At 39.7% G+C, this 26244-nt stretch overlaps 1 protein-coding gene across 2 annotated transcripts in view; it reads right to left on the bottom strand.

Moving 5' to 3' along the window:
- Positions 1-2389: 2389 nt before the first annotated feature.
- The window catches only part of SRD5A2 (steroid 5 alpha-reductase 2), a 55283-nt gene continuing 31428 nt past the window's right edge, over positions 2390-26244 (bottom strand). Inside the window, exons 2-6 of one of the 2 annotated variants that reach the window (XM_016948299.4) lie at positions 11472-11635; positions 9891-9992; positions 9216-9317; positions 7152-7302; positions 2390-4113 (exon numbers count right to left, since the gene is read on the bottom strand). In XM_016948299.4, the coding sequence (XP_016803788.1) occupies positions 4047-4113; positions 7152-7302; positions 9216-9317; positions 9891-9992; positions 11472-11635 (586 nt within the window). In that variant the 3' untranslated portion in view covers positions 2390-4046. The remainder of the gene's footprint in view (positions 4114-7151; positions 7303-9215; positions 9318-9890; positions 9993-11471; positions 11636-26244) is intronic. The other variant, XM_016948300.4, reaches the window with a different exon arrangement.

The raw sequence follows: 26244 nt of genomic DNA, 5'->3' as shown, positions 1-26244 counted from the left end.
AGGGACCAGGCTTGTGCAGCCTGGACACAGGAAAGGGAGGAAGCCCACTCTGTCAGTGGGAGGCCCCTCTCTCTCAAGGGCCTTCCATTGCCAACCCACCCTTAGACCCTCACTCATTACTCCCCTCCTTCCTCCACTTTCTCTGTTGTTCTCCTCCTCCCAGCCAGCTTGCCATGTCGGAAGGGATATTCGCTATCCCTCCAATAAAGAATCTAGATTGTTACTGCATTGAGCAAAACCAAACCCTCAACCCAAAAAGACAGGACTAAAGAAACTAACACAGCTTGGTGCATACTTTAACCTTCTCCAGTTATTTATTTTATTCATCCAAATCTCAAGCTAAGGTTGATGGGGAGAAATGAGGCACAATGCAAATAACACAGAACTCTTTAAGATCACAACTCCATGGACTTGTACAAAGAATGAACAAATGTCTTACTTAGAAATTAAATCCACTCAATGGCTTATTAAATCACCCAAGAACTCACATTGCCACCTGGCTCTATGCCTCTTTCATCATAGGATAGTGTAGATGCTATAAAATAATCAGCATCCTTCTCCAGAAAAATTCACTTTACATTTGCCGTTACCCTCCTTGTTTTCCCTGCATGGACCTCAGCTCACAGCTTATTAGAGAACCAAAAGGCCAAGCGGGAAAAGAAATGAATCTTCATGAGCCTATTCCTTCATGTGCCAAGAGCTTGCTCCCCTGCTTCTTAGTGAGATTGCCATGAGGTAACCACAAAAATCCAAGAGAGCTATTATCAAACTTCAGGGTTGTAAAACCACGGATTTATTTATTTGTTCCTGAAAGGGTCTAAGCCGCCTAAATAGCTGTTTAATTGCGTATTTCTCATTAGAGCTCCTTTTTCCTTTTAGAATACAGTGGAGCCACTGTTGTTCTTTATGAAAGTAAGCATTAGGGATAAGGGGGTTTATGACCTGAAACCTTTTTCCATGCTGAACACACATGTTGTCTTGACTACACCAATGAGGGAAAACTCTCTATTCTGTCAAATAGGTTTATGAAAGGGCATGAGCCTGGTGCTCCCACAGAGCGAGGGAAGCCTCACACACAAACAGGCAAGGGACAATAGGTGTATAAACTGAATTGTGCAACAGCACTTAAGCTCTGGCTATTTTTCTCCTGCATGAGCTCTGTAGAAATCCAGATGGCAGCCCTAAAGGCTGTGCCTTAAGCAGAAAAAGCATACGTCTGACCCTCGAAGGGACAAAATGAGATGGCTGCTCTGACCAGCTCTGTACCAGCTGTGAGGAGGCCTTTTAACTCTGTGGGTCTCAGTGTCACTACCTATAATGTGAAGTGGCAGGAATAGCTGATGTCTGAGGTCTGCTTCAGCTCTTTAAGTCTAAATTCTGAAAAACAAACAAAACTCAAAATTTTCTTCAAGGTTGGCAGGAAAACGCCTCTTCCGTGAAAGCTTAAGCAAGACCAAGATAGAGTATCTTGTGAGCTAGGACACTGTTAGATTATTTTAGCCAAAAAACAGTCCATGGAAACCTCAATTAACTATAATTTTGTTGCACTCTGTTTTTAAAAGTGGGAAGAAATATGTTTAGAGATGAGCACATGTTCAGACCTTTACTGTATTTAATCCACATACATATCCTAGCCCTAAACAATGACAAACTGTCATTGAACACAACAGCCCTAGAACACTGAGAATACCTGAATTATCAAGGGAAGGTTTCAGCTTTCATAGAGTTCACGCTACTCTACCCTATATTCAGATTAAGAAGTTCCACGATCATGCTAACTTGAAAGGTCCACAATCAGGCAACAGGACTGGGGTTGGACCCAATTAAGTCAAGGTTGGACTAAATACTATTTTAGAAAGCGCCCTCTTGTGGCAAAAAGTGAAATTGCCAAATGGCGGTTTTGTCCTGAGACTGTGAGTACTGCCATTTATTGTATATTTATTTCATCTCAAGGACCGGCCTGGATGTTTTACGTGGTAGTAAAATAAAGGACTTAAGCAAGGTAGTTTTCAATGTCGTGGAGAGAACTGGAAGTCTTTTATGTCACAGAGCTCAAGCTACACCTGAAGATTTACTTCACCAAGTGTGTTCATTCCCCCTGTGTATTCCTCAGCACCAGGAGTGGCATCTAACCTCATGACATTTTCCTGCACCTTTATTGTACTTCCTTGTAGTTCTGAATTGTGGCTGAGAGGCTGTATAAGTCATACTTCTTTATTTCCAGCACACAGCCCCTAATTTCATGAAGAGAGAAGAGAAGAAAGGAAACAACACTACAGACAGGGTGAATGGGAATGAGGGACAGGCGGGACAGGGAAGCACACCCCAATACCTTGTGAAAATCTCCAGAAGTCCCAGGATATTTTAATTCAAACAAAACTGCTTAACATCCATGATTTAAAGGTATTTAATGAACAACAAAAACACTTATTTATATGATTGCAATTTGTATTTTTCAGTAATCTACATCATCCTCAGACCTTTCAAGTTTCCTATGTGACTTATATAGTGAGTTTCTGTACTTAGTACCACTGGTGCTCATTTCTCAAAACAGTTTGCTAAATATTGACAATGCATTCCGCAAACATAGGCCTGAGAAGACAAATATTTCCATGTATTCCAATTACAAGCGTTCGGCCCCTTCCTTAGAGAGTCCATATCTCAGCACTCATGCTGGGGTGACCGCTTCACAAGAGTTTGCAAACTCAAATGCTTACTAGCTACGTAGTTCCAGTTCTGGTGTGGAAATGTGGGCTCTGTATGCTCAGATCCTCCAACTTTTTAAATGAAACTAGAATGCCAGAGTTTTATGAAGGAATCTCCTGATTTTTAAGTTTTTGAAACTTTGTAAAAAAAAAAAAAACTATATGTCTGAGCCAAACAAAACAGGTTTTCTGCCCAGATGTGCCCCTCTGTCTGCAATTTTCAGTCTCTGCCTGCAGGTCGTTTGAGGGAGGCATTCAAGCTGCCCCTAGGAGATACCTTCTTGAACAGGTCCTGAGAACTACAAGGAAGAAGCTCCAGGAAAGGAAAGTTGCTTGGGGCTTCTGCTGTACTTCATATTGTTGTGGACATCTGGTGGAGGCAAGCAGCATGTAACCTCATCATTAGTTCTCTTTGTTTTACACTACTCATTATTTGGATATTGCCACTAGTTTCCAAAAACATGAGAGTTTGCAATGTCTATTGTAAAACTGTTCTCTATCCTCTTAGTAGCCATCCAGGGTCATGTTGTTCTCTACTCTCTCAGTAGCCATCCAGGGTCATGCCTTTTTGTTTGTGGTTATTAAAACCTGGCCTTCAAGAATAGCCATACCAGTTTTCCAGGGATTGTGAAATCTTCTGGAAAACAGAGGCACTCATCAACTAAGACACTGCACAAATTTGAAATGAGGTCAATGCATCAGTATCTTTTCAGCACTATGAGGAGAGGGCTCCTGTATTCAAGGTCTACCTAATAATTTCTCATCTTTCCTAATTAACCAAGAAAAAAGGAAGCCATGACTGGGGTTTTCATTTGGGAGTGGGTTTGCTCTGGGTCTTTGTGGCTTCAGAGTTTAAATTTCTGCTACTCTGTTACATGTATAAAATGCATACCTTTAATAAGGTCTATAAGCACTGCCTTCAAGTCAAAAAATTCTTGATTACAGAGTCGTCCTGCATTGACAGGGAGTGGGTATGAAGCCACATGTACTTGGATTGCCCGGTGAAAGACACAGGAGAAGTTTGTACTTTCTCAGAGCAATAGCTAAGAAGCAACTGTCGCCATTTGGAAAAGTGGCTTTTTGAAGCTTCAGTTGGGGATCAGGATAGGGGTCCCTGGAAGGGTAGGAGTAAACTCTAAGCAGACACCACTCAGAATCCCCAGGCCAGCTGGCAGAATGCCAGGAGACCTACTATTATATATATACATATATATATACATATATATATATATATATATATATATATATGAAGGACTATTATATCATGAAAATTACAGTTTCAGCAGCTTGACAGTTTTCATCAGCATTGTAGGAGCTCTGCTCCTTTTTAATTTGGTTTCTTTAAAAGATGAATGGAATAAGGGCTTTCCGAGATTTGGGGTAGTCCTCAAACATCTTGAGGTAGAACCTAAAAGACAAGAAAGGAATAATTGTAAATATAATGGAGCAGTGGCTGACAGCTGAGGTTTGCTCTTACCAAATCTTTGTTACAAGTCAACCTACAGTTATTTTGGGCCTGACTACTTCGATGGTCATTTATGATTCTTATTTCTCCTTCCCACAGCCTATTTCTTGTAAATGTTGAAGCTTCTTTTGCTGGGAAATGAAAAGTAACAGGCACAGGGTAGTGGTGATGGCTGTGCAATATTATGAATGTACCTAATGCCACTGAATTTTACAATTAAAAACGGCTAAAGTGGTAAAATTTTTGTTAACGTATATCCTACCAGAAAAAAAATGTAGTATCTAGAAGGAAGTACTTGTTTGGATTCAGCTGGGAAATACAGGGAACCAAAGACTATGGGCAAAGAGAACCAGCAATGTTCCCAGGAAAATATCCTTTCATGAGGCCTGGGAATGCCAGCAAATTGTCACCATGTATCATGGGTTGAATTTTGTCTCATCAAAAGATATGTTGAAGTCCTAACCCCCAGTACCTGAGAGGGTAATTTTTTTTTTTTTCTGAAACTAGGACCATTGCAGATAAAATTAAGATGAGGTCATAATGGAGCAGGGTGTGCCCTTAATCCAATATAACTGTGTCCTAAAAAGAAGAGGAGAAGAGACAAAGAGACAGAGACAGAGACACACAGGAGAGAAGGCCATGTGAAGACGGAGGCAGAGATCAGAGTGATGCAGCTATAAGCCACGGAACACCGAGGGTTGCCGGCCACCATCAGAAGCTAAAAAGAGGCAAGGAAGAATTCTTCCCTAGAGCCGTCACGGGGGCCTGGCCCTGCCTACGCCTCGATTTCAAACTTCTAGCCTCCAGAACTATGAAAGGACAAATCTGTGTTGTTTTAAGCCGCCCAGTTTGTGGTAATGTATTGCAGCAGCCACAGGAGACGAATGCATCTTATAAGAAGCCTGTCTGCTTAAGTTGCCAGGCTGTCCTCCTAACTAGTTGATGCTGGCGGTCCTCAAGGCATAATCAAGATGACACACTGTATTAAAGTACCTTAGTTTGAATTAGGGGGCAAATAATAAGTTACAAAAGGTGGCTGGTTTTCGGTACTGTGATTTGAGAAGTCTGGTGGGCTGCCTCCGCCCGTGCTGCCTCTGATGTGAGTGCCTGGCTTTGTTTTATAGAAGCCTTCACAAAGTCCTGTTAGCCTATTAAAAACTATGCCTTCTGGCCCTTCTCTGGGAGGTCTGACATCACAGAATGAGGCCTCAATTTGGGTTTTGTTGTTGCAGCAGCTGGAAACGTCTGGTGGAATTACCATCCCTCCCCTAACCAAGCACAGTAGAGTCCCTGCTTCCCAGGGACCCTCCAAGTGCTGAGTGATGCCTTCTCTTCTCCCATTCCCGCTCTGCCTCTGGTGGGCAGCAGACCCAGCCTGAAATGGTAAGAACTGTTATGACTCTTTTATGGGCTAGGAACCCTCTGCCACCCCTCCTCACAGAGTCTAGGAGGTGGTAGGAATAGGTCACGAGCTGTTGCTTCATTCATTTCAGAACTGTTGTCCTCGAACAATTCTAATCAGAAAAAAACGAACTCATTCTTAGTTAAATCTTCAAAACTAGGCATTGAGTCATAACCCCAGGGTCCTGGTTCCAAGACCACTCATTCCCTGTTTGAGTATCCATAGTCTCCAGTAATTATAGGCTTTCTCTTTCCACAAAAGCCATTTTAGGGAAAGGATCTGAAATTTACACTTGGCAAGTTAAAGCATGATAACAACCTAATATATTACCTTTCACTTCCAGCAATACTTTTAGTTAATTCTTTTGTCCCCACTCCACCCCAGGTTAGTGGATTAGTGAAGCTTTAGGCCAGACCTTCAGAGGGAGGGTTCTGAAACACCTGCAATTCCTGGTATTTCCCAGCAGATAGGGCAGTCCTAAGATTGCCCCATACATGCGATTTCTTGTCCTACCTTCCCCAGAATCCAGGGTTGGCCTTGGTTATGATTTATAGAGGGTGGGTGTCAGGGAAGGAAGGCAGTACCAAAATAAACCCTGGCATTGCAGAGATTCCAGGGGAAATAATCCTTCTGGAGTTCCAGGGCTCTGTGATTACCTGAACTGTTAGCACCAAATCTTGTCGCCAAAAACAGCAGCCACATAGTCACCAAGATAGTACTTTTTCCCAGTGGCTCTCTAGCCTGCTGTGCCTCAGAACATCTGTGGAGGCCAGGCGTGATGGCTTTGCCTGTAATCCCAGCACTTTGGGAGGCCGAGGCAGGCAGATCACTTGAGGTCAGGAGTTCAAGGACAGCCTGGCCAACATGGTGAAACCTGTCTCTACTAAAAATGCAAAAAGTTAGCTGGGCATGGTGGTGGGCCTGTAGTCTCAGCCATTTGGAAGGCTGAGGTGGGAGAATCACTTGAACCTGGGAGGTGGAGGCTGCAGTGAGGCAAGATCGCCCCATTGCACTTCAGCCTGGGCAACAGAGTGAGACTCCGACTCAAAAATAAATAAATAAATAAATAAATATCTGTGGAGCTTTGGAAAGTGCTGGCCATGGTCCCACCTATGGAGCACACTTCCAGAAATGTGGTGGGAGGGGATGAAACTGAAGGTGGAAATGGAAGCGGCTTCTTCCACTTCTTGAGGCTTTATCTAACCATCTCCAGGTAAGCCTGCCTGGTGGGCACAGAGCCTGGGTCAGCTAACCCAAGAAGGTGCAAGGCACTTCTCGCTGGACAGCCTTCTTCAACAAGACAGGCACAGGACCTTCCCGGCCGTCACCTCAGTTGCCTCTGTTTACATGGACTTATGTTTGTTCTTAGAAAAAATTTTATTACTGCTACTCTCATCCAGCTAACTTCCAACTTCAATACAAGCCCAGCAAGTCAGAATATGCTAACCCAGATTATTGTATCAACCTTCCCTTAAAAAATTAAATATCTTCGGTTTCTCAATCTTCCTCTGCGGGTTAAAAGCCTGTTTGGAGAAGAAGAAAGCTACGTGAATGCTGCCGCTTTTATTGAAAAATTTACCTATGGTGGTGAAAAGCTCGCAGCCCAAGGAAACAAAGTGAGAAAAATGCAAATGCAAGTGCTGGGAGGGACCAAGTGGCCAGGGCATAGCCGATCCATTCAATGATCTCACCGAGGAAATTGGCTCCAGAAACATACGTAAACAAGCCACCTGCGTGCAGAAGAATCGGAAGGTCAATCACTGCAACTGAATCATTTTGACATTAAACCCATCTGTGTTGTTCCAAAATACACAAAGGCAGCAAGAACAAATGTGGGGCTGGAGGCTCCCTCCATAGTCATAGGAGTTTGGTGGAATCCTCTTGGGGAGAAGGGGAAACAAAACAACAACAGCCTGTTGCCTGGAGAACATTCTGGAGTTGCGAAGAGTGGCCTCAACTGCTTAACGGGCTCTATCCAAATCTCTAACAACTGCTGGACCACTAGCTTTGGGTAGGATAAGGGAGAGGTGTAGGAGGTCTGGGTTTTGTTTTGTTCTGTTAAGGAAGGTTTTTGGGCCACCTCTTACCTCCCCGCTCCTTTCCTGGACACACACACGTTCACATTCACAGTCTCAAAATGTGAAACTGCACACTACATTAAAATAATAAAAATCTGAACTCACGGGAGAAGGAATTTAGATTCTCTTATGGGATTTGTCCCTCCTCACCCTTCTGCAAAGCACTCTCCTCTATTCATGTTTAAAGCAGAGAGTAGGAGCTGCAGGTATTTGTCCTGCTGTAGGCTGGTGAAGTCGGCTTCTAGATTTTAAATGTTTCATTTTCTATCCAACCAGGTATTTCTTCTCTCAGGACTGTATCTAGAAATCAGCATATTTCTAATGATATTAAATATATCCACACTAAATTTTATGACCCACATTAAACTGGGGATGTTTCAACCAAAACAATTTTGTTCTTTCTATAGTTACATAAAAATATTTTGTTTTAAATCATTCTCTATTATAATTCAAAAGTTGGAAACTAATCTTGGCAACTGGTTTTTAAGTGCTTTCTCTGCTCTTCTTTATTTATCTAGTTATGGAGTGAATGTTTTTAAAATCAAAGCCCCTTAGAGTTGAATCTTTCTTGAAGATGAGACTGCATCAGTGGTTCCCAACCTGTGATTCTCTAGGCCCTGGGAGGAACCACGGATCTAAAGCAAAGGGCCTATAAATTGTCTATGAAGACAGTAAACGGCACATCTTAACCTCCTAAATTATTTTTGTTTGATGTAGATACTGTTAGGATATTAACAACATTCAAATTCATTTGAATCTGTTACTGAATTCATAGTAACTTTGTCATTAATTTCTTAATCAATGACTATTAATGTGCACTAACATCATGTCATAATTGAGGAAATGTTTTGATGTAAATAAAGGGTTGTATTTACATCAAAAACGGTGGAAGCCAAGGACCTACACAAATACCCATCTAAATCTATTGAAGGATGACTTGGACTGATTTGCTCCCATCTGCGTATATTTGTCAATCTCATACCCTGGTTTCTTTGGAACAGTTAGGATTACAAACATGCTCACCTTTATCTCCAAAAATGCACTTGTGCTTGTAAGGCCTCCCATCCTAAGTTTTGATTAAGTAAATATAGTTCTCTACACCTTTAAAAGTATATATGAATGGCAGGAAATACGCAAGTTCTAGCCTTAACTGCTCACAAGATAAGTCTAGATCAATTGGAGGGGACACATTTATTGGCCAAGCATTCAGCATCATTTGCAACCTAGAAAGGATCAGCCCTCTGTACATGACAATCTTACCTACTGCAATGAGGGTGTAGGTAGCCGATTCCAACCCTACTCAAATCTCCCACTCTCTCCCACCTTCCGGGTATTGCGGTCTCGCACCTTCCTGAGGGCTCTGGTAGCTCTCTGGAGCTTCTGGGTTCAGATTAGAAATGCAGAGGTACTGTGATGGGACTGGGTTTGCAGGGGAAGTCAAGAGCAAGCTGAGAGGTATTGTATCATTCGTGCCCTCACTGTCCCCTCTCCATCTGCTACCATAGCATCATCCCTGGGACAGGCTCCAGGGAAGAGTGAGAGTCTGGGGGCAGGGGAGACATTACCTTGTGGAATCCTGTAGCTGATTTCTCCAGGCTTCCTGAGCTGGCGCAATATATAGTCACTATGAATGTTTATTCCCATTCCCAAAATAAATAAGAAGACACCTTGACAAAGAAGAGAGAAAGGAGAAATTTTTTTTAAATGTGTCCAGATTGTGCTTTTTTCACAAACTAAGCTAAAATGAAAGGAGGGGCATTTAATTCCAAAAAATGAAGGGAAGGGCATTTAATTTCTAAATCTAAGAATGGTCCTAAGATGTGGCAGAAAGTGGGGAGGGCAATGAGTCCTGGTCCTGAATGGGGAGCACTGGATGTGCTGTTTCCTAGACTCGGGCTGAAAGTACACAGTGGCACCACTGATGGAGACAGATTAGAAAAGAGAGGAGAGCAGGAGGTAGCACCATTGTCCAGTATTTAAATAGATAAACAAACAAATTAATGGATCATAATAGTAAGCCTTTAGCTCATTCACAAACAGTCAAATCGAGGTTGCATATCTCAACAGCTGATTCCAGCCCCTTTTCTTTTGCCATCCCCCACTACAGAGGTTGGACTGAGAAAGGGGGTCACATGAGCTAGTTCCACCAATAAGATGTAAAGTGAAGTCTTGGTGGGGGGACTTCCTTGGAAATCGTTTGCTTTTCTGATAAAAGGTGCAGGCAAGACCGGTGCCCCTACTTCGTCTTTCTTCCTGTCTTGATTGCCAGATGTAATGCCTTGAGCTACAGTCAACATCTTGCAACCATGAAGTGATGAATAAGAGGACCACAGGTAAACATGCTAAGAATAGGGGAGACAGAAAGTGCCTGAGTTATTAATGGTGTCAGTAAGCAACCACAGGAATGCAGAAGCCACCTACTTCGACACTTGTTGTTATGTAAGAACTATGAATTCTGAATTATTCCCGTCACTATTATATGGTTTTCTGAACGCATTCCTGACTGAAACACCCACTCTCATGAAATAACGTGAGCTAGTTTGGAGGCGTGGCCACTAACAAACTGACTTCCATCACTGCCAGTTCACACACACACACACAAACACACACACATTCTGACATTAAAAGTAGCATACTACACACACTGTTCACATTTTTATTTATCTTACTTAGCCACATATCCTGGAGGTGTCTCCACGTGCACTATCCACTGGTGCAGAAAGGGCCCTGTTCTGAGGTGAGGACAGCCAGGATCAGGGATGCTAGATCCTGCATCCCAAAAGGCATTATTACAGCCCAGAAACACTCACCGTCCCACAAAGAGGCCCAACCCAACCTGTCAGCAAAGCACTTTGGTGCTTTTCAAAATATGTCAGGCAAAAAGCAAGAACAGTTTAGTTGAAACAATCAAGTCTATTCTCACCTTATTTGATTTGATATAAAACAAGGATTTTCCACCTTGTCTAGTCAAAAGATCATTAGCCTGGAAGAAAGGGTATCTGGGGTGGGGGATGGTAGGGGAGCGGGGAGGGAAGGGGGACAGCACACACAGCAGTGTCTTCAACCATTTTAGATAGGGTGGTCAGGGAAAGTCCCTTTGAGGAGGTGCAAATTGGTAGGGAACTAAATAAAGTGAGGAACCAACCCCCATGAATACATGGGGGCAAAGCCTTCTAGGCCAGGCTTGTCCAACCCGCAGCCTGTGGGCCACATGCAGCCCAGGACAGTTTTGGATGTGGCCTGACACAAATTCGTACACTTTCTTAAAACATTGTTTTAAGAAACAATGTTTCTTTCAGCTTATCAGCTATCATTGGTGTTAGTGAATTATATGTGTAGCCCAAGGCAATTCTTCTTTTTCCAATGTGGTCCAGGGAAGCTAAAAGACTGGACACCCCTGTACTAGGCAGAGGGAACAGTCCTATACAAAAACACTGGGGCTGGACAAGCTTGACAGCTTGTGGCACAGCAGGAAGGCCACTGGCACTGGAGCACAGAAAAGGAGGTGCAGGGAGCCAGGAAAAGAGGTTGGGAAATTGGAAAGACCAAGAATATTTAGGATTTAAAGGCAGTGGGAAGGAATTTGTATTTTATTTTGAGAGTAAAGGAAATCTACTGGAGAGTTTTGCGATGGGAAATGGCATGATATGTGTTTAAACAATCTCTCTGGCTACCATATAGAGAAAAGACCAGGGTAGAGGTGAGGGAGGGGAAGATGGGATCATTACGAGGTCATTGCAGTAGGGAGAGGCCATGGCGATGTAGATTGTGGGAAGGGTTGTTAGCTGGGAAGTAGGTGAGAAGTGGGCAGATTCACTTACCCAAGCTAAACCGTATGTCTGTGTACCACCCATCAGGGTATTCAGCACAGTAAATCAGATAGTAGCCTTGAAGGACTCCATTTCCAGTGCAGAAGGCAATGCCTCTGAGAATGAGTATAGCTGGATAAGGCCTCCCTCGATTGAGCAGTGAGTACACAAATGTCCTGGGACACACAGGGAGGAAAGGTTAGGATTCACTGTTAAAAAAGAACATGGTCTCATCCCCACCTCTTTCTTAAGCTCACACCAGAAGGTACAAAAACCAGGCTCTGCCATTTCGCCTTAACCCAATACAAATTATCTTCTCCAGGAGGATGTATATCACAGGCCAAAATAATTACATACCTGAAAAGTACAACCACTAAGAAATAATCAACAACATGTAATATATAAATAATTTATGTAATAAATAATGAATAACATGTACCATGCAAAGTGGAATTATCATGACAGAACAACAATTTTAAATAAGTACAATAAATATCCTTAAAGAAATGTTTCCTTCAAGGCAGAAAAAAATACTCACTTGAAAAAGAACTAAATAAAAATAATTTATCAAAAATTATAAAGCCTATTAGTGATAGAGTAAGAGCAAAATCTAGGTCTTTTGATAATCCCAGTTTTCTACATTAAACCTTTCTAATTACTCTTGAATTGGCATTTTCAAAAAGATGTACTGTCACTGTATGTGAATGAGTGATAGACTCAAAAAAGAGAATCCATAGTTAAGTAAGCTTGGGATCTATAACATCAGACAAGACCTAATATTTACTCATTGTGGGGTTTCTTCAAGCCATGGCATACTAAGGATATGATGACTCTCTGAGAAGGAACCCCTAGTTTGGCACATTCATCACAGAGTTGGAGCTCCACTCCAGAAAACACTTTCCTAAACAGGGCAGATAATCCTATACACACAATTGGATCTTGAAGCTTTGAAAACTGATATTTGATTCTGTAAATTTTATATTCATTTTTCTTTCTTTGTCTCTTACACAAAAACACACACACATATGCATGCACACACACATGTACAAATGCACACGCACATGCTCATGCTAGACAACCACACACATCTCCAGAGCATTCATCTGATCTTTTGCAGACAAGAAAGAGCAGACAAGATCTGCAGATTTCACAGATAATCACAGTTGCATTTTGGATAGGAACACCCATCCTTCAAAGTCTGGGAGGTTTGTCTTAGATTTCCTTCTCAAAAACAGGAAGTCTAAGAAATGCCCTGGGCTTCATGTCAGGGATGTGAGTCACCATTTTTTTCACCTGGATCATATGTGAGTGTTGCCTCCTAAAATTGCTGTGAGGATGAAATTATCTAATTTGATGCTTCCTATGAAGAAGCACATTTTAAATTATGGAGTGACTGGCAAAAGTATGCAGACAGGTGTTGCATTATGTGTGAGTCAATTTTTTTTTTTTTTTTGAGATAGAGTCTCATTCTGTTGCCCAGGCTGGAGTGCAGTGGCACGATCTTGGCTCACTGCAACCTCCACCTCCAGGGTTCAAGCAATTCTCCTGCCTCAGCCTCCCAAGCAGCTGGGACTACAGGCACCTGCCACCATGCCCAGCTAATTTTTGTATTTTTAGTAGAGACAGAGTTTCACCATATTGGCCAGGCTGGTCTGGAACTCTTGACCTCGTGATCCACCTGCTTCAGCCTCCCAAAGTGCTGGGATTACAGGCATGAGCCACCGTGCCCAGCTGAGCCAAATTTTATAAACATAAAACATCAAGGTGGTATTGAAGACCTGCACTTTCCCCCTTGGCAACAGCAGTTCCACATCTTTCCTCTCTTGGCTTGAATATGGACAATTCTGTTGGAACAGGGAGGCTGCTCAAGTGTTCTCAGGATGCTGAAACTTCTCACCTCTACCATCTGCTCTCCTGGCCAGTTAATGGACTATGAGGATCTTTAATTATTTGTATTAAAAAGCTGAAGGGGAAAGAAAGGTTAGTTTCCTGTGCTGTCTCCCTAGAAACTAAATGCTGTCTGCTGTCTCCCTCTCCCCTTCACACCTGGACTCAGGTCTACTATGTCATCTGCAGAATGCCTCCCACCCCACCCAATCACAACAGTGCCTACAATTCATGTCAGTAAATAATTACCTTCTCTGTTTCTCACCTCCTTCAAAACACAAATACACACAACAAGAGAAAGGAAATTGAGTCTCTAATACCAGAGTGTGCATAAGTGAATTAGATTCATGAGTTTTACTTCCTTCCCCAGAGGGAAAAAGAACAGAGTGAAGATGTAGTGGGAGAGCAAGGGCTCCGTGGTTAAAAAGGTCAGGCTCGAAGGATTTCACTATTTCATAACTCTGTGATGTTGGACAAACTCCTTCATCTGTAAACTGAGGTTAATTATTAACCTTATTGGATTATGAGGCTGGACTCATTGGACTACTGTTTTATGAGAATCATGGGATTCCTATAAAAATTAAATAAGATGATGCAGGAAAAAGTAACTGATACAGGATTGTTGCTATTTGTTTCTCCTTGCATTCACACTCCAGGAAAGCTTTGGGAGCCTGAAGGTGACTTCTTAGAAGGAAAGGATCCTGAAAGGCTACAGAAAGGTATTTTTTAAAAAGTTGTATTTTTGTAATTCTTGCAGTAGAAGTATGTATTAATCAGGGCAGGCTCACTACTGTAACAAACAACTACAAAGTATCAAAAGATCAACATAATAAAAGCTCATTTCTTGCTCATGCCACAGTAAGACGCTATTCAAGCTTCTGCTCCACAGCCATTCAGGACCCAGGCCCTTCCAAGGAATCTTCTGCATCTATCCAGCAGGCAAAGGAAGAGAGAGGACAAGGAGGATTGTGTAGAAGATTTTCTTAATGACCATGCTTCAGGCTGGAAGTGGCATAAATTCCACCCTCATTCTTTTGGCCCCACCCAACTGCAAGGGAGGCTGGGAAATGCAGCTGATTGGGTTTCCCAGCAGGAAAAAGAAGGAGGTTTGGTGAACACCTGGTACAGACAGAAGACTTTGGAGAACTAGATGTCCCAGAGAACAAATAAAGTTCATCTAATCTGAATAACTTTGCTATTGGAAAGCTGGAAATAGTTCAAAGCTTGTTTCACTGTAGAAAAAGACAAAGACAATGACGAGAAGCGGGAGAGAGTCTATTAGCCCAAGAGGCTGGCAAATGGTGCTGTAGAGTTGCAGGTGAGTTTCCCCTTCAGATCCCATGCTCCACCTATGGTCTGAGACTCAGTTTCCCTGGTTTGGGACCACATCACTTTAATTACCTCCTACACCTCTAATGTAAATTTTCATTCTTTTATGTTTGTTCTTATAGAGAGACTGATAAGTACTCTGTAAATATAAAGTTTTTTTTATCATTGCTAAGTAAATATTCATTTGGGGGGATTCATTGGAAAGGGTTAACTGAAATTGCAAATCCAAATTAAACCAAAGAAAAAAAGCTTTAAAATTACACATCTTGCATAGACCAACTCATATTTAACTAAGTCTTCTTCAAATATAAATGCTATTGCTAAGATTATCAAGCCAATTGAAGACTTTTCACTATATGAAATTTTAGACTCATTGTCAATCAAAATAAATTCAAATTCTATATATAAATACAAAGTTTCCATGTATATATTTAACTGTTCTGTATAGTAATTACTCCTTTCTTGACCCTGTAACCTTGTTCATCTACTACTCCATTTTCCTGCTTTCCTTTATAGCAACTCCAGAGAGTTGCTTATGCTCACCATCTCTGTCTTCTCCTCCACTTCCTTCCTCCTTCCCCCTCCTCCCATGGAAACAAATCTTGGTGGGGCCACCAGAGACCATCACATTCCCAAACCCAAGAATCAATTTACAACTCTCTTCTTATTTGACAAATTAATCACTCCCTCTTTCTGGAAACACTTTCTTTACTCAACTTCCAGCACACCATACTCTCTTGGTTCTTCTGCTTCACTGATCTGTTCTCATTTTCCTTTGCTGGTTTCTCCTCATCCTCCTGACCTCTAAATATGAGAGTGCCCCCAGAACTCAGGACTCTTTTTCTTCTTTATTTACAGTCTCTGTCTATGTGATCACATCTAGACATATCATTAAATATCATTCATATAATCTGAATGTGTTCCCCAAAATTTGTGTGCTGGAAATTTAATCCCCAATGCAACGGTGCTGAAAGGTGGGGCCTTTTAGGAGGTGTTTAGGTCATGAGGGCTCTGCCAACATGAATGGATTAATGCTGCTATAAATAGGACTTGAGGGAGTGGATTTGTTCATTCTTGCCCTTTCACCTTCTGCCTTCCTCCACGTGAGAATACACCAAGAAGGAGTCCATCAGATGCTGGCGCCTTGGTCTTGTACATCCCAGCCTCTAGAACCGTGTGAAATAGATTTCTGCTCTTTGTAAATTACCCAGTCTCAGGTATTCTGTTATAGTAGCACAAAACAGACAAAAGCAATTATCTATAGGACAGCAAGTCCCAAATTGATATCTCCAGACAGGATATCTGCAGTCCTTAAACTCAGACTCCTATGGGCAACCTCCTACTATACCTCTAGTTTAATGGATATTTCAATTTTAACACAGTCAAACCCAAACCTCTGATTCCCCATTCTTCTCCAAACTTGCGCTTCCCTCAGTCTTCCCCATCTCAGTAAATGCCAAGTTTATTCTTCCAATTGCTTAAGCCAAAGATCTTAGACCATCTTTGATCTCTCTCTCTCTCATTCTCTCATACCCCACATAAAATCTGTTAGCAATTTCTGTCATCTTTATCTGCAAAATATTTTCAGAATCTGGCCACATCTCACTAACTCCATTATTCCATCTGAGTTTAATCTCTCATTAAACCTCTCCCGGGTATTTGTAAAAGCCTCCTCATTTGACCACCACATTTACTTCACTGCAATCTATTCTCCATATAGCAGACCAATAAAGCTGTAAACTGGATCATATTACTTCTCTCTGAAAACCTCCTTCATGACTAAATGAAAGCCCAAATTCTTGACTGCCTTCAAGACCCTAGACAATCTGATTCCCCAACTACATCTCTGCTCTCTTCTATCACTTTTGTCTTTGTCCATCTCACTGCAGCCACTCTGCTCAAATGTTAGCTTCCCTGACCACCTTATGTAAAATAAACAACCTCCAATGCCTCCAGCACTCACTAGCCTCATAAATCTACTTTACTTTTTCCCGTAGCATTTTTTACTAACATATTCTACTTTCTGTGTTTATTGTCCACCTCTTCCCACAAGAATGTATGCACCATAAAGAGAGAAATGTTATCTATTTTGTTCATCACTATATTTGCAATGCCTTGAACAGTGCCTGGCACACAGCAGGCCTGGAATGAATTTTGAATGAAAGAGAGTCTATCATGTGCTATAAGTGGCACACATCATATGCATGCAGAGCTTCAAATTTTATCTCACTGTATATGCATCATAACTTTTACTTCCAGGGGGGTGTGAAGTGGAGATGCTTTTCCACATTCCTCCTGCTACATATAATTGAGTCTCTGGACGTTATTTAAAAAGCAAACATGAGAAGATTCTAAAAGTTGGAGAGAACAAGGCATATGGGCTAGAAACCTTAGGATTTGAAGAAAAACAAAGCAGTGTGTTCCTGGATTTTCATTTTGCCTCATATATTCCAGATTTAGAGCCATTGAAGTTGGCAACCATAAAATGGAACCATCACAGATCAAAAAGGCCAAACAAAATCTTACTTTCTCTAGCCAAGGAATGAGAAAAAGGGAAAAACCAGAAAGACAAAAACTTTTAGAATATAGTTGCTTTGTTATAACAAACACCACAGAAAAACTGGCTCACTCTCACCCCACTAGTAAAGTCTGATGGAAGTGCAGAAGCCTGTGCTTCCCCCTTACCAAGCTGTTATAGGCACACTAACCCCTTGCCAGGCTGTGTCAGAAAAGGCTGGGTAGGGAGTCAGGAATTCCTACTGGGAAGTAACAAGCTCATCCCACTTCTCCACAGTGTTAGTAGAGACAACATGGGGAGCCAGGATTTCTTAACTCCACATCCTCCTGCTGGCCTGGGTAGTATCGGAGAAGCCCTAGTGGAGAGTTGGAATATTCAACGTTTCCCAGTGACAACAAGGCCACCTTCCCTCCTCCACTGCATTCCATGGTGTCAGTGGAAACCAGTTGGGAGGTGAAAGGAAACATTCCCAACTCTCTCAGCCAAACAGGTATCAGTGGAGGACTAACAGGGAGCCAAAAACCCCACCGCCACACAAAAGTAACAAGGAGCCTCCACGTTCAGGTTTCAAAATGTCCAGGTTTCAATTGAAAATAACTTAACATACCAAGAACCAAGAAGGTCTCAAACTGAATTTTTAAAAATCAATAGATGCCAATACACTGTATTATGTAATTCTAAATGTACGAAGGGGGAATATTTAAGACAATTATATTATAAATGAGGAAGAAAAATGTGGCATTACGGGAAGTATGTTTTCTACACTCAAACTGGTAAAATGACAACACTTTTAAACTATGAAAAATTGTGCATATATAATTTAACACCAAGAGCAATCACTAAAAAACTATATGAAAGAGATTCTCTTGTATCAAATCTAAGGATAAATCAAAATGAAATTCTAAAAAATATTCATATAATCACCAGGAAGCATAAAAAAAGAAAACACATAGAAAAACAGAGAGAACAAATATAAAACAAAAAATAAAATTTCAGACTTAAGCATTAATACATTAATAAATCCAATAAATGTAAATAATTCAAATCATTGTAAAGACAACAGTTGGCTAAAGACAATTAAAAGACAAGAGTTGACTAAAACATAACCAAACAATAGGTTGATGACAAGAAACTCACTCAAATATAACAATATAGTCAGGGTAAAAGTAATAAAAAGGGGAAAAGATGTATCATAAAAACATTAAATAAAGGAAGGTAGGGAGAGCATCCTGGGGAGCTGCAAGAGTAAGAAACATGAGGAATCTGTCTCCCTGCTTAGGCAATAATTGCACTGACAAAGTATGTCTGATATAACTGTTTTGGAAATCTGGAGTCTATTGAAGGCTTGCAACTTTCAGGGAAACATTTGGATGGTACATTGCAGTTAACTTTGATTTCAGTTCAGTCAATTTTAGCTCTTAGCACAGTAACAGCTACCCATTTCCTATCCCCACCCCTGTGCCAGGCAGCTGTGCATGTATTCCTGCAGCAGCTTGCACACAGCTTGAAGGAGCCAGGATAAGCAAAAAGGACCCTGTCCTCTAAGTATCAGGCATATGTGCTTAGATTGATGATTGCTGCTTCTGATCAGAGAGGTACAGACAAAGAGGTGGTGGGTCTTTGCTGTTACACCTTATTCCCCTGTTGCAAACCCCTCCCCATCCAGCTGAAATGACTTCCGGAGATTTAAAGGGCTGGCACCCTATTTCCACTCCTTTTTTCATTTTTCTCTTTTTCTCCTTTTGGGAGCCAGATATTAAAGATTAGGACATTCACAAACAACTGAATATATGGGGAAAATTAGAAAGTTAACACACATGACCACAGAAAGATGCAAGCTCAGAGAATACCAGTAAAGACCTTATGTTTACACCTCAGGCTGATCCTTGGCACAGAGACAGACTAAAGCAATTTTTATAAACAAACAAAACAATAACAAAAAGCAAACAACCTTGAGGAAAAAGAAGAGTCTGCATCCCAGAGTTACCACATCATTAAATTGAAATACCCAACTTTCAACAAAAAAAAAACACAAGGCATTCAAAAAAAAAAGAGGAAAATATAGCCCATTCAAAGGAAAAAATAGTCAACAGAAACTGCCCCTGAAAAAGACCTAACAGCAGATCTACTCAAAAAAGACTTTAAAATAACTGTCTTGAAGATACTTTAAGAACTGGAAAAGAGGGAGGGTGGAGCAAGATGGCCAAACGGAAACCTGCAACAATGATCCCCACTGCAGGAAGACCAATTTAACAACTATCTACACACACAAAAAGCACCTTTGTAAAAACAGAAAATCAGATAAGCAATCACAGTACTTGGTTTTAACTTCATATTGCTGAAAGAGGGACTGAAGAAGGTAAGAAACGTAGTCTTGAATTGCCAATGATGCCCCTCCCCTATCCCTCTGGCAGCAGCCACATAGCACAGAGAGACAATCTGTAAACCTGGGAAATGGAAAGTACAGTGATTGTGGGGCTCTGCATTGAACTCAGTGCTGCCCTGTCACAATGGAAAGTAAAGCTGGGCTAAACTCAGCCAATGCCAACACACACAGGGAGCATATAGATCAGCCCTAGCCAGAGGGGAATCACCCATCCCAGCAGTTGGAACTTGAATTTTCACAAGACTTACCACCATGGGCTAAAGTGCTCTGGGATCCTAAACAAACTTGAAAGGCAGTCTAGGCCACAAGGACTGCAATTCCTGGGCAAGTCCTAGTGCTGTGCTGGGCTTAGAGTCAGTGAACATTGGACACCAGCCAGGGTGGCTAAGGAAGTGCTTGTGCCATTCCTCCTGCAACACCAGGCAACACAACTCACAACAAAATTTACTCCCACCATCTGCTTAAGGAAAGGAAAGCAAAGAGTAAAGAGGGCTTTATTTTGTATCTTAGAAGTGATTATTATGCACTGCATGCCTGTATCAAAATACTTCATGTACCTCATGAATATATACACCTACTACATACCCAAAAAATAAAATTTAAAAGCCTAGGCAACACAGTGAGACCTCATCTCTATTAAATTTATTTATTTATTTATCCAGGCATGGATGGCACACACCTGTAGTCCTAGCTACTCAAGAGGCTAAGGCAGAAGGATCACCGGAGCCAAGGAGGTTGAGGCTGCAGTGAGCTAACTGAACCATGTACTACAGCCTGGATGACAGAGCAAGAACCTGTCTCAATAAATAAATAAATAAATAAACTAAAAGTAAATGTGGATGAAGTCAAGAAAACAATGTATAAACAAAATGACAATACAAATAAAGATTTTGAAAACCTAAAAAGAACATCTGGAGCTAAAAATTAAAATAACAGAAATGAAAAATTTACTAGAGGGCTTTGAGGGAAGATATGAGTAGGCAAAAGAAAGAATCAGAGAACTCAAAGATAAGGCAATGGAAATCATCAAGTCTGAGGAACAAAAAGAAAACAAAATTGAAGAAAAGTGAGCAGAGCCCAAGAGACCTGTGAGACATCATCAAGGGGCTCAACATACACACCATGAGAGTCCCAGATGAAGCAGAGAGAAAGAAAGGAGTAGAGAGAATATAGGAAGAAATAATGGTGAAAAATTCTTCGAATTTGAAAAAAGACATGAACATAAACCTCCAAGAAGCTCAATTAACTCCAAGTAAGATGAATTCATAGATACCCACATGGATATACATTATAATCAAACTTTCCAAATACAAAGGCAAAGAGAAAATCTTGAAAGCAGCAAGAGATAGAAATGACTTGTCACATACCAAGCATCTGCAATAAGATTATCTACAAATTTCTCATCAGAAATTTTAGAGATAAGAAGGCAGTGGGCTGATATTTTCAAAGTGCTAATATAAAAAAGAAACTGTCAAGCAAGAACACCATATCTGGCAAAACTTGAAAGTGAGGAGAAACTTAACTATTCCCAGCTAAACAAAAGCTGAGATAGCTTGCTGCCCTACATCTGCCATGCCAAAACTGTTAAAGGGAGTCCTGCAGGTTAAAATGAAAGCATACTATACAGTAACTAGAATCTATATAAAGAAATAAAAATATCAATGAAGGTAAACATAGGGACATTGTAAAAGGTGGTATTATTATAACGATGTTTCTTGACTTTGTGTTCTGTACATGATTTAAGAAACTAATATTTTTTAAAAAAACAATTATTAGTCTAAAAGTTAATATCACTGAAACTATGGTTTCTAACTCATTATTTTTTCCATATAAGAGTTTAATGCATTTCAAGGAATTATTTATGTTTTGTGACACATGATATATAAAGTTGCAATTTTGTGACATTAACAATCAAAGAGAGATGGGAAGGAGCTGTTAAAGTAGCAGAGTTTTATGTTATTGAAATTAAGCCGGTTTATAAGTTAGAATGTTATAAATTTAGGATGTTAAATGTAATTCCAATGGTAACTGCAAAGAAAATAGCTATAGAATATATACAAAAGGGAACAAGGGATGGGGAGTTATAAGGTGTACAGAAAACAAATATAAAAATTATAGAAGTAAGTTCCTCCTTTTCAGTAATAACATACATGAAAATGTATTAAACTCTTCAACCAATATAGATGAGCAGAATGGATTTTTTAAATGATCCAAATATATGCTGTCTACAAGAGACTCACTTTAGCTCCAAAGACACAAATAAATTGAAAGTGGAAAAATGGAAGATGACATTTCATGCAAATGGAAATGAAAAAAGAGCAGATGTGGCTGTACTAACAGGCAAAATGGACTTTAAATTTTTTAAAAAATGGTTACAAGAAACAAAAAAAGTACTTAATCTTAAAAGGTTCAGTATAGCAAGAAGATAGAAGACTTATGAGCATTTATGCACCTAATGACAGACCATCAAAATAAAGACAATGAAAACTTCAGAATTGAAATAAAAAGAGACATTTCTGCAATAATAGTTAAAGAATTCAATACCACACTGTCAAAAATGAATAGAATAACTAGACAGAATATAAGTAATGACATAGAGAACTTAACACAATAAACCAACTAGATCTAACAGAAATATACAAAACAACTCTGACCACAACAGGATAAAGTTAGAAATCAATAACAAAAGTAAAACTGAAAAATCTATAAATATGTGAAAATTTTAAAACACATTCTTTAAAAAAATTAATGGATCAAAAGAGAAAGCAAAGGCAAATTAGAAAATACTTAGATATGAATGGAAATGACAACATAACATACTAAAACTTATAGGATGCAGCAAAAGTAGTGTTAAGCATGAAATTTGAAACTACAAATGATTATATTAAAAACAAGGAAGATCCTATATCAACCAACTAACTTTACAACTTAAGGAGCTAGAAAAGAATAAGCTAAACCCAAAGCTACCAGAAAGAAGGAATAATTAAGATTAGAACAAAGATCAAAGAAATCAAGAATAGAAAAACAAGGGTAAAACCAATAAAACCAAATCCTCCTTCTTTAAAAATTATTTTTAAAAATGACAATTCTACACTTAGATTGACTAAGAAAAATAGAGACAAGACTCAAATTACTAAAATCAGAAATAAAAGTGGGACATTACTACTTATTCTATGGGAATAAAAAGAATTCTAAGACAGCACTATGAACAATTGTACCCCCCAAAATTGGATAACCTACATGAAAAAGTTCAAATTCCTAGAAATACTAAACCTACCAAGACTAAATCATAAAGAAATAGAAAATTTGAAAAGACTTATAACTAGTAAGGGGATTACATAAGTAATCAAAAATCAAAATCTCATAATGAAAAAAAAAAGCCCTTGATCTAACAGTTTCACTGGTGAATTCTACCAATAGTAGAAATACTTCTACCATTTAAAGAACTAACCCCAATTGTTCTCAAACTTTTCCAAAAAAAAAAAATGAAGAGGAGAGAGAACACTTCCTGACTTATTCTATGAGGTCAGCATTATCCTGACACCAAATTTAGACACAGACACTATCAGAAAAAAAAATTATAGAGCAGTATTTTTTATGAACATCAAAGCAATTTTTTAAACAAAATACTAGCAAACCAAATTGAGCAGCATATAAACAGAATTATAGACCATGATCAAGTAAGACTTAATTCTAGAATGCAAGGATAACTCAACATACAAAAATCAATCAATGTAATCCATAGCGTTGTCAGGCTTACAGAGGGTAAAACACATGGTCAATTAATTGATGCAGAAAAAGCATTTGAAAAATTCACTCTTTCATGATAAAAGCACCAACCAAACTGAGAATGGAAGGCAACTTCCTCAACATAATAAAATCTGTATATTAAAAACCCAAAGCAAACGTACTCAAAGATGAAAGCTCTTCTTTTAAAATCAGGAACAAGGCAAGGGTGCTGCTTTTGCCATTTCTATTCAACATAGTGCTAGAAGTTTTAGCCAGAGCAATTAGACAAGGAAAAGAAATCAAAGAGATACAAATCAGAAAGAAGGAACTAAAATTATCTCTGCTTACAGATGATATGATCATGTGTCTAGAACACTCTAACGATTCCACATACATTTTTAAAAAACTGTTAATAGACGAATTAAGCAAAGTAGCAGGATAGAGAGTTGACACACAAAAATCAGTTGCATTTCTATACACTTACAATAAACAATATGAAAAGGATATTAAGAAAGTCTCATTTACGATAGCATCAAAACAAATAAAATACTTAGGAATTAACTAAAGACTTGAAAGACTTGTACAGTAAAAAATTATAAAATATTGCTGAAAGAAGTTAAAGAAGAATATAAAAATGGAAAACATTCCATGTTCATGGACTGGAAGACAATATTTTTCAAATGTCCATACTACCAACACAATCTATTGACTCAATACAATCCCTATCAAAATTCCAATGACTTTTTTTTTTCAGAAATAAAACAGTCCACTATAAAACTCAAATGGAATCTCAAGAGACATCAAAAAGCCAAAACAATTTTGAAAAAGGAGAAAAAATATTGAGGACTCACATTTCCTGATTTCAAATCTTACTAAAAACTATAGTAATCAAAGCAATATAGTACTGGCATATAGACAATAAAAGTCTATAAAGACAAAGACATGCAATCTACCTAGATGCCCATTAATGATGGACTGGATAAAGAAAATATGTTACATATACATCTTGGAATACTATGCAGCCATAAAAAATTAAATTATGTCCTTTGCAGCAACATGGATGCAGCTAGAGGTCTTTATCCAAAGCAAATTAATACAGGAACAGAAAACAAATACTGCACATTCTCACTTATAAGTAGGAGCTAAACGTTGAGTACACCTGAACATAAAGACAAAAAGAACAGACACTGGGGACTAATAAAGTGGGAAGGGTGAGAGGGGGCTAAGGGCTGAAAAACTACCAGTTGGCTACAATGCTCACTAACTGGGTGACGGGATCATTTGTACACCACACCTCAGCAACGTGCAACTTACCCATGTAATAAACCTGTACATGTGCCCCCTCAACTTTATTTTAAAGTTAAAAAAAATAAAAATAGGCTGGGCACAGTGGCTCACACCTGTAATCCCAGCACCTTGGGAGGCCAAGGAGGGCGGATCACCTGAGGTCAGGAGTTCAAGAACAGCCTGACCAACATGGAGAAACCCTGTCTCTACTAAAAATACAAAAAAGTAGCCGGGCGTGGTGGCACATGCCTGTAATCCCAGTTACTAGGCAGGGTGAAGCAGGAGAATCACTTGAACCTGGGAGGCAGAGGTTGTGGTGAGCCGAGATGGCGCCATTGCACTCCAGCCTGGGCAACAAGAGTGAAACTCCATCTCAAAAAATAAAATAAAATAAAATAAAAATAAAAATAAAAGTCTAAAAAGGCACATAGACCTGTGAAATACAATACAGAGTCCAGAAATAAACCCTAATATATATGGTTAAATGATTTTTGACAAGGGTGCTATGATGGTTGATTTTGGATGTGGCCTTGGCTGGATTAAGGCATACCCAGCAGCTGATAAAGTACAAATTATTCTCAATGCTTCAGTAGAAACTGATCTTGTCTCCCTTCTGTAAAAGGGAAACCCAAGTGATTTAGCATTTGATTCTAATGATTGGGCTACCCCAGGTGCATCTGTGAGGGTGTTTCTGGAAGAGATTGGCATTTGAGTTGGTGGACTGGGTGGAGAAGATCTGCCCTCAATGTGGGTGATGGAATAAAAATGTAAAGGAAGGACAAATTCTTGATCTGTCTTCTGGAGCCAGAATTCATTTCTTCTACCCTTTTCAAGTGTACATGGGATATATACCATGGTAGATTATATTTGTATCATGAGACAAGTTCAGATTCTCTGGTCTTTGGAATTTAGGACTTGCACCAGCAATTCTCCAGGCTCTTGGGCTTTCAGTCCTGGACTGAGAATTGCAACATTGGCTTCCATGGTTCTAAGGCCATTAGACTTGGAATGAGCCATGCTACCAGCTTCCCTGGCACTCCAGCTTACAGATGATCTGTTATGAAACTTCTCAGCCTACATAATCAAGTGAGTCAATTCCCCTAATAAATCCTTTCTTATATCTCCCCCGCCTCTCTCTACATAGATAGATAGATAGATATAGATATAGTTAGATAGATATAGATATAGATATAGATCTCCTATTAATTCTGTCTCTCTGAAGAACCCTGATTAAAACAGATGTCAAGACCATTCAGTGGAGAAAGAACAGTCTTTTCAGCAAATCATGCTGGGAAAACTGGATATCCATATGCAAAATAAAGAAATTAGACCCTTACCTAATACTATATAGAAAAATTAACTCAAAATTGATCAAAGACCTAAATATAAGAAAAAAACTATAAAATTCTTAAAAGAAAACATAGGACAAAAGCATCATGATACTGTATCTGGCAGTGATTTCTTGGATATGCTACCAAAGGTGCAGCCAACAAAAGAAAAAACAGAAAAACTGAACTTCATGAAGAATCTTTAAAATTGTACATCAAAGACACTATTAATAGAGGAAAAGGGCAACCCACAGAATGGGAGAAAGTATTTGCAAAGCACATATCTGACAAGAGATTGACATCCAGAATATATAAAGCACT

This window comes from Pan troglodytes, chromosome 12 (assembly GCF_028858775.2).
Source record: "Pan troglodytes isolate AG18354 chromosome 12, NHGRI_mPanTro3-v2.0_pri, whole genome shotgun sequence".
NCBI lineage: Eukaryota > Metazoa > Chordata > Mammalia > Primates > Hominidae > Pan > Pan troglodytes.
Note: the sequence above shows the minus strand (reverse complement) of the source record. Positions and strands in the feature narration are given on the sequence as shown.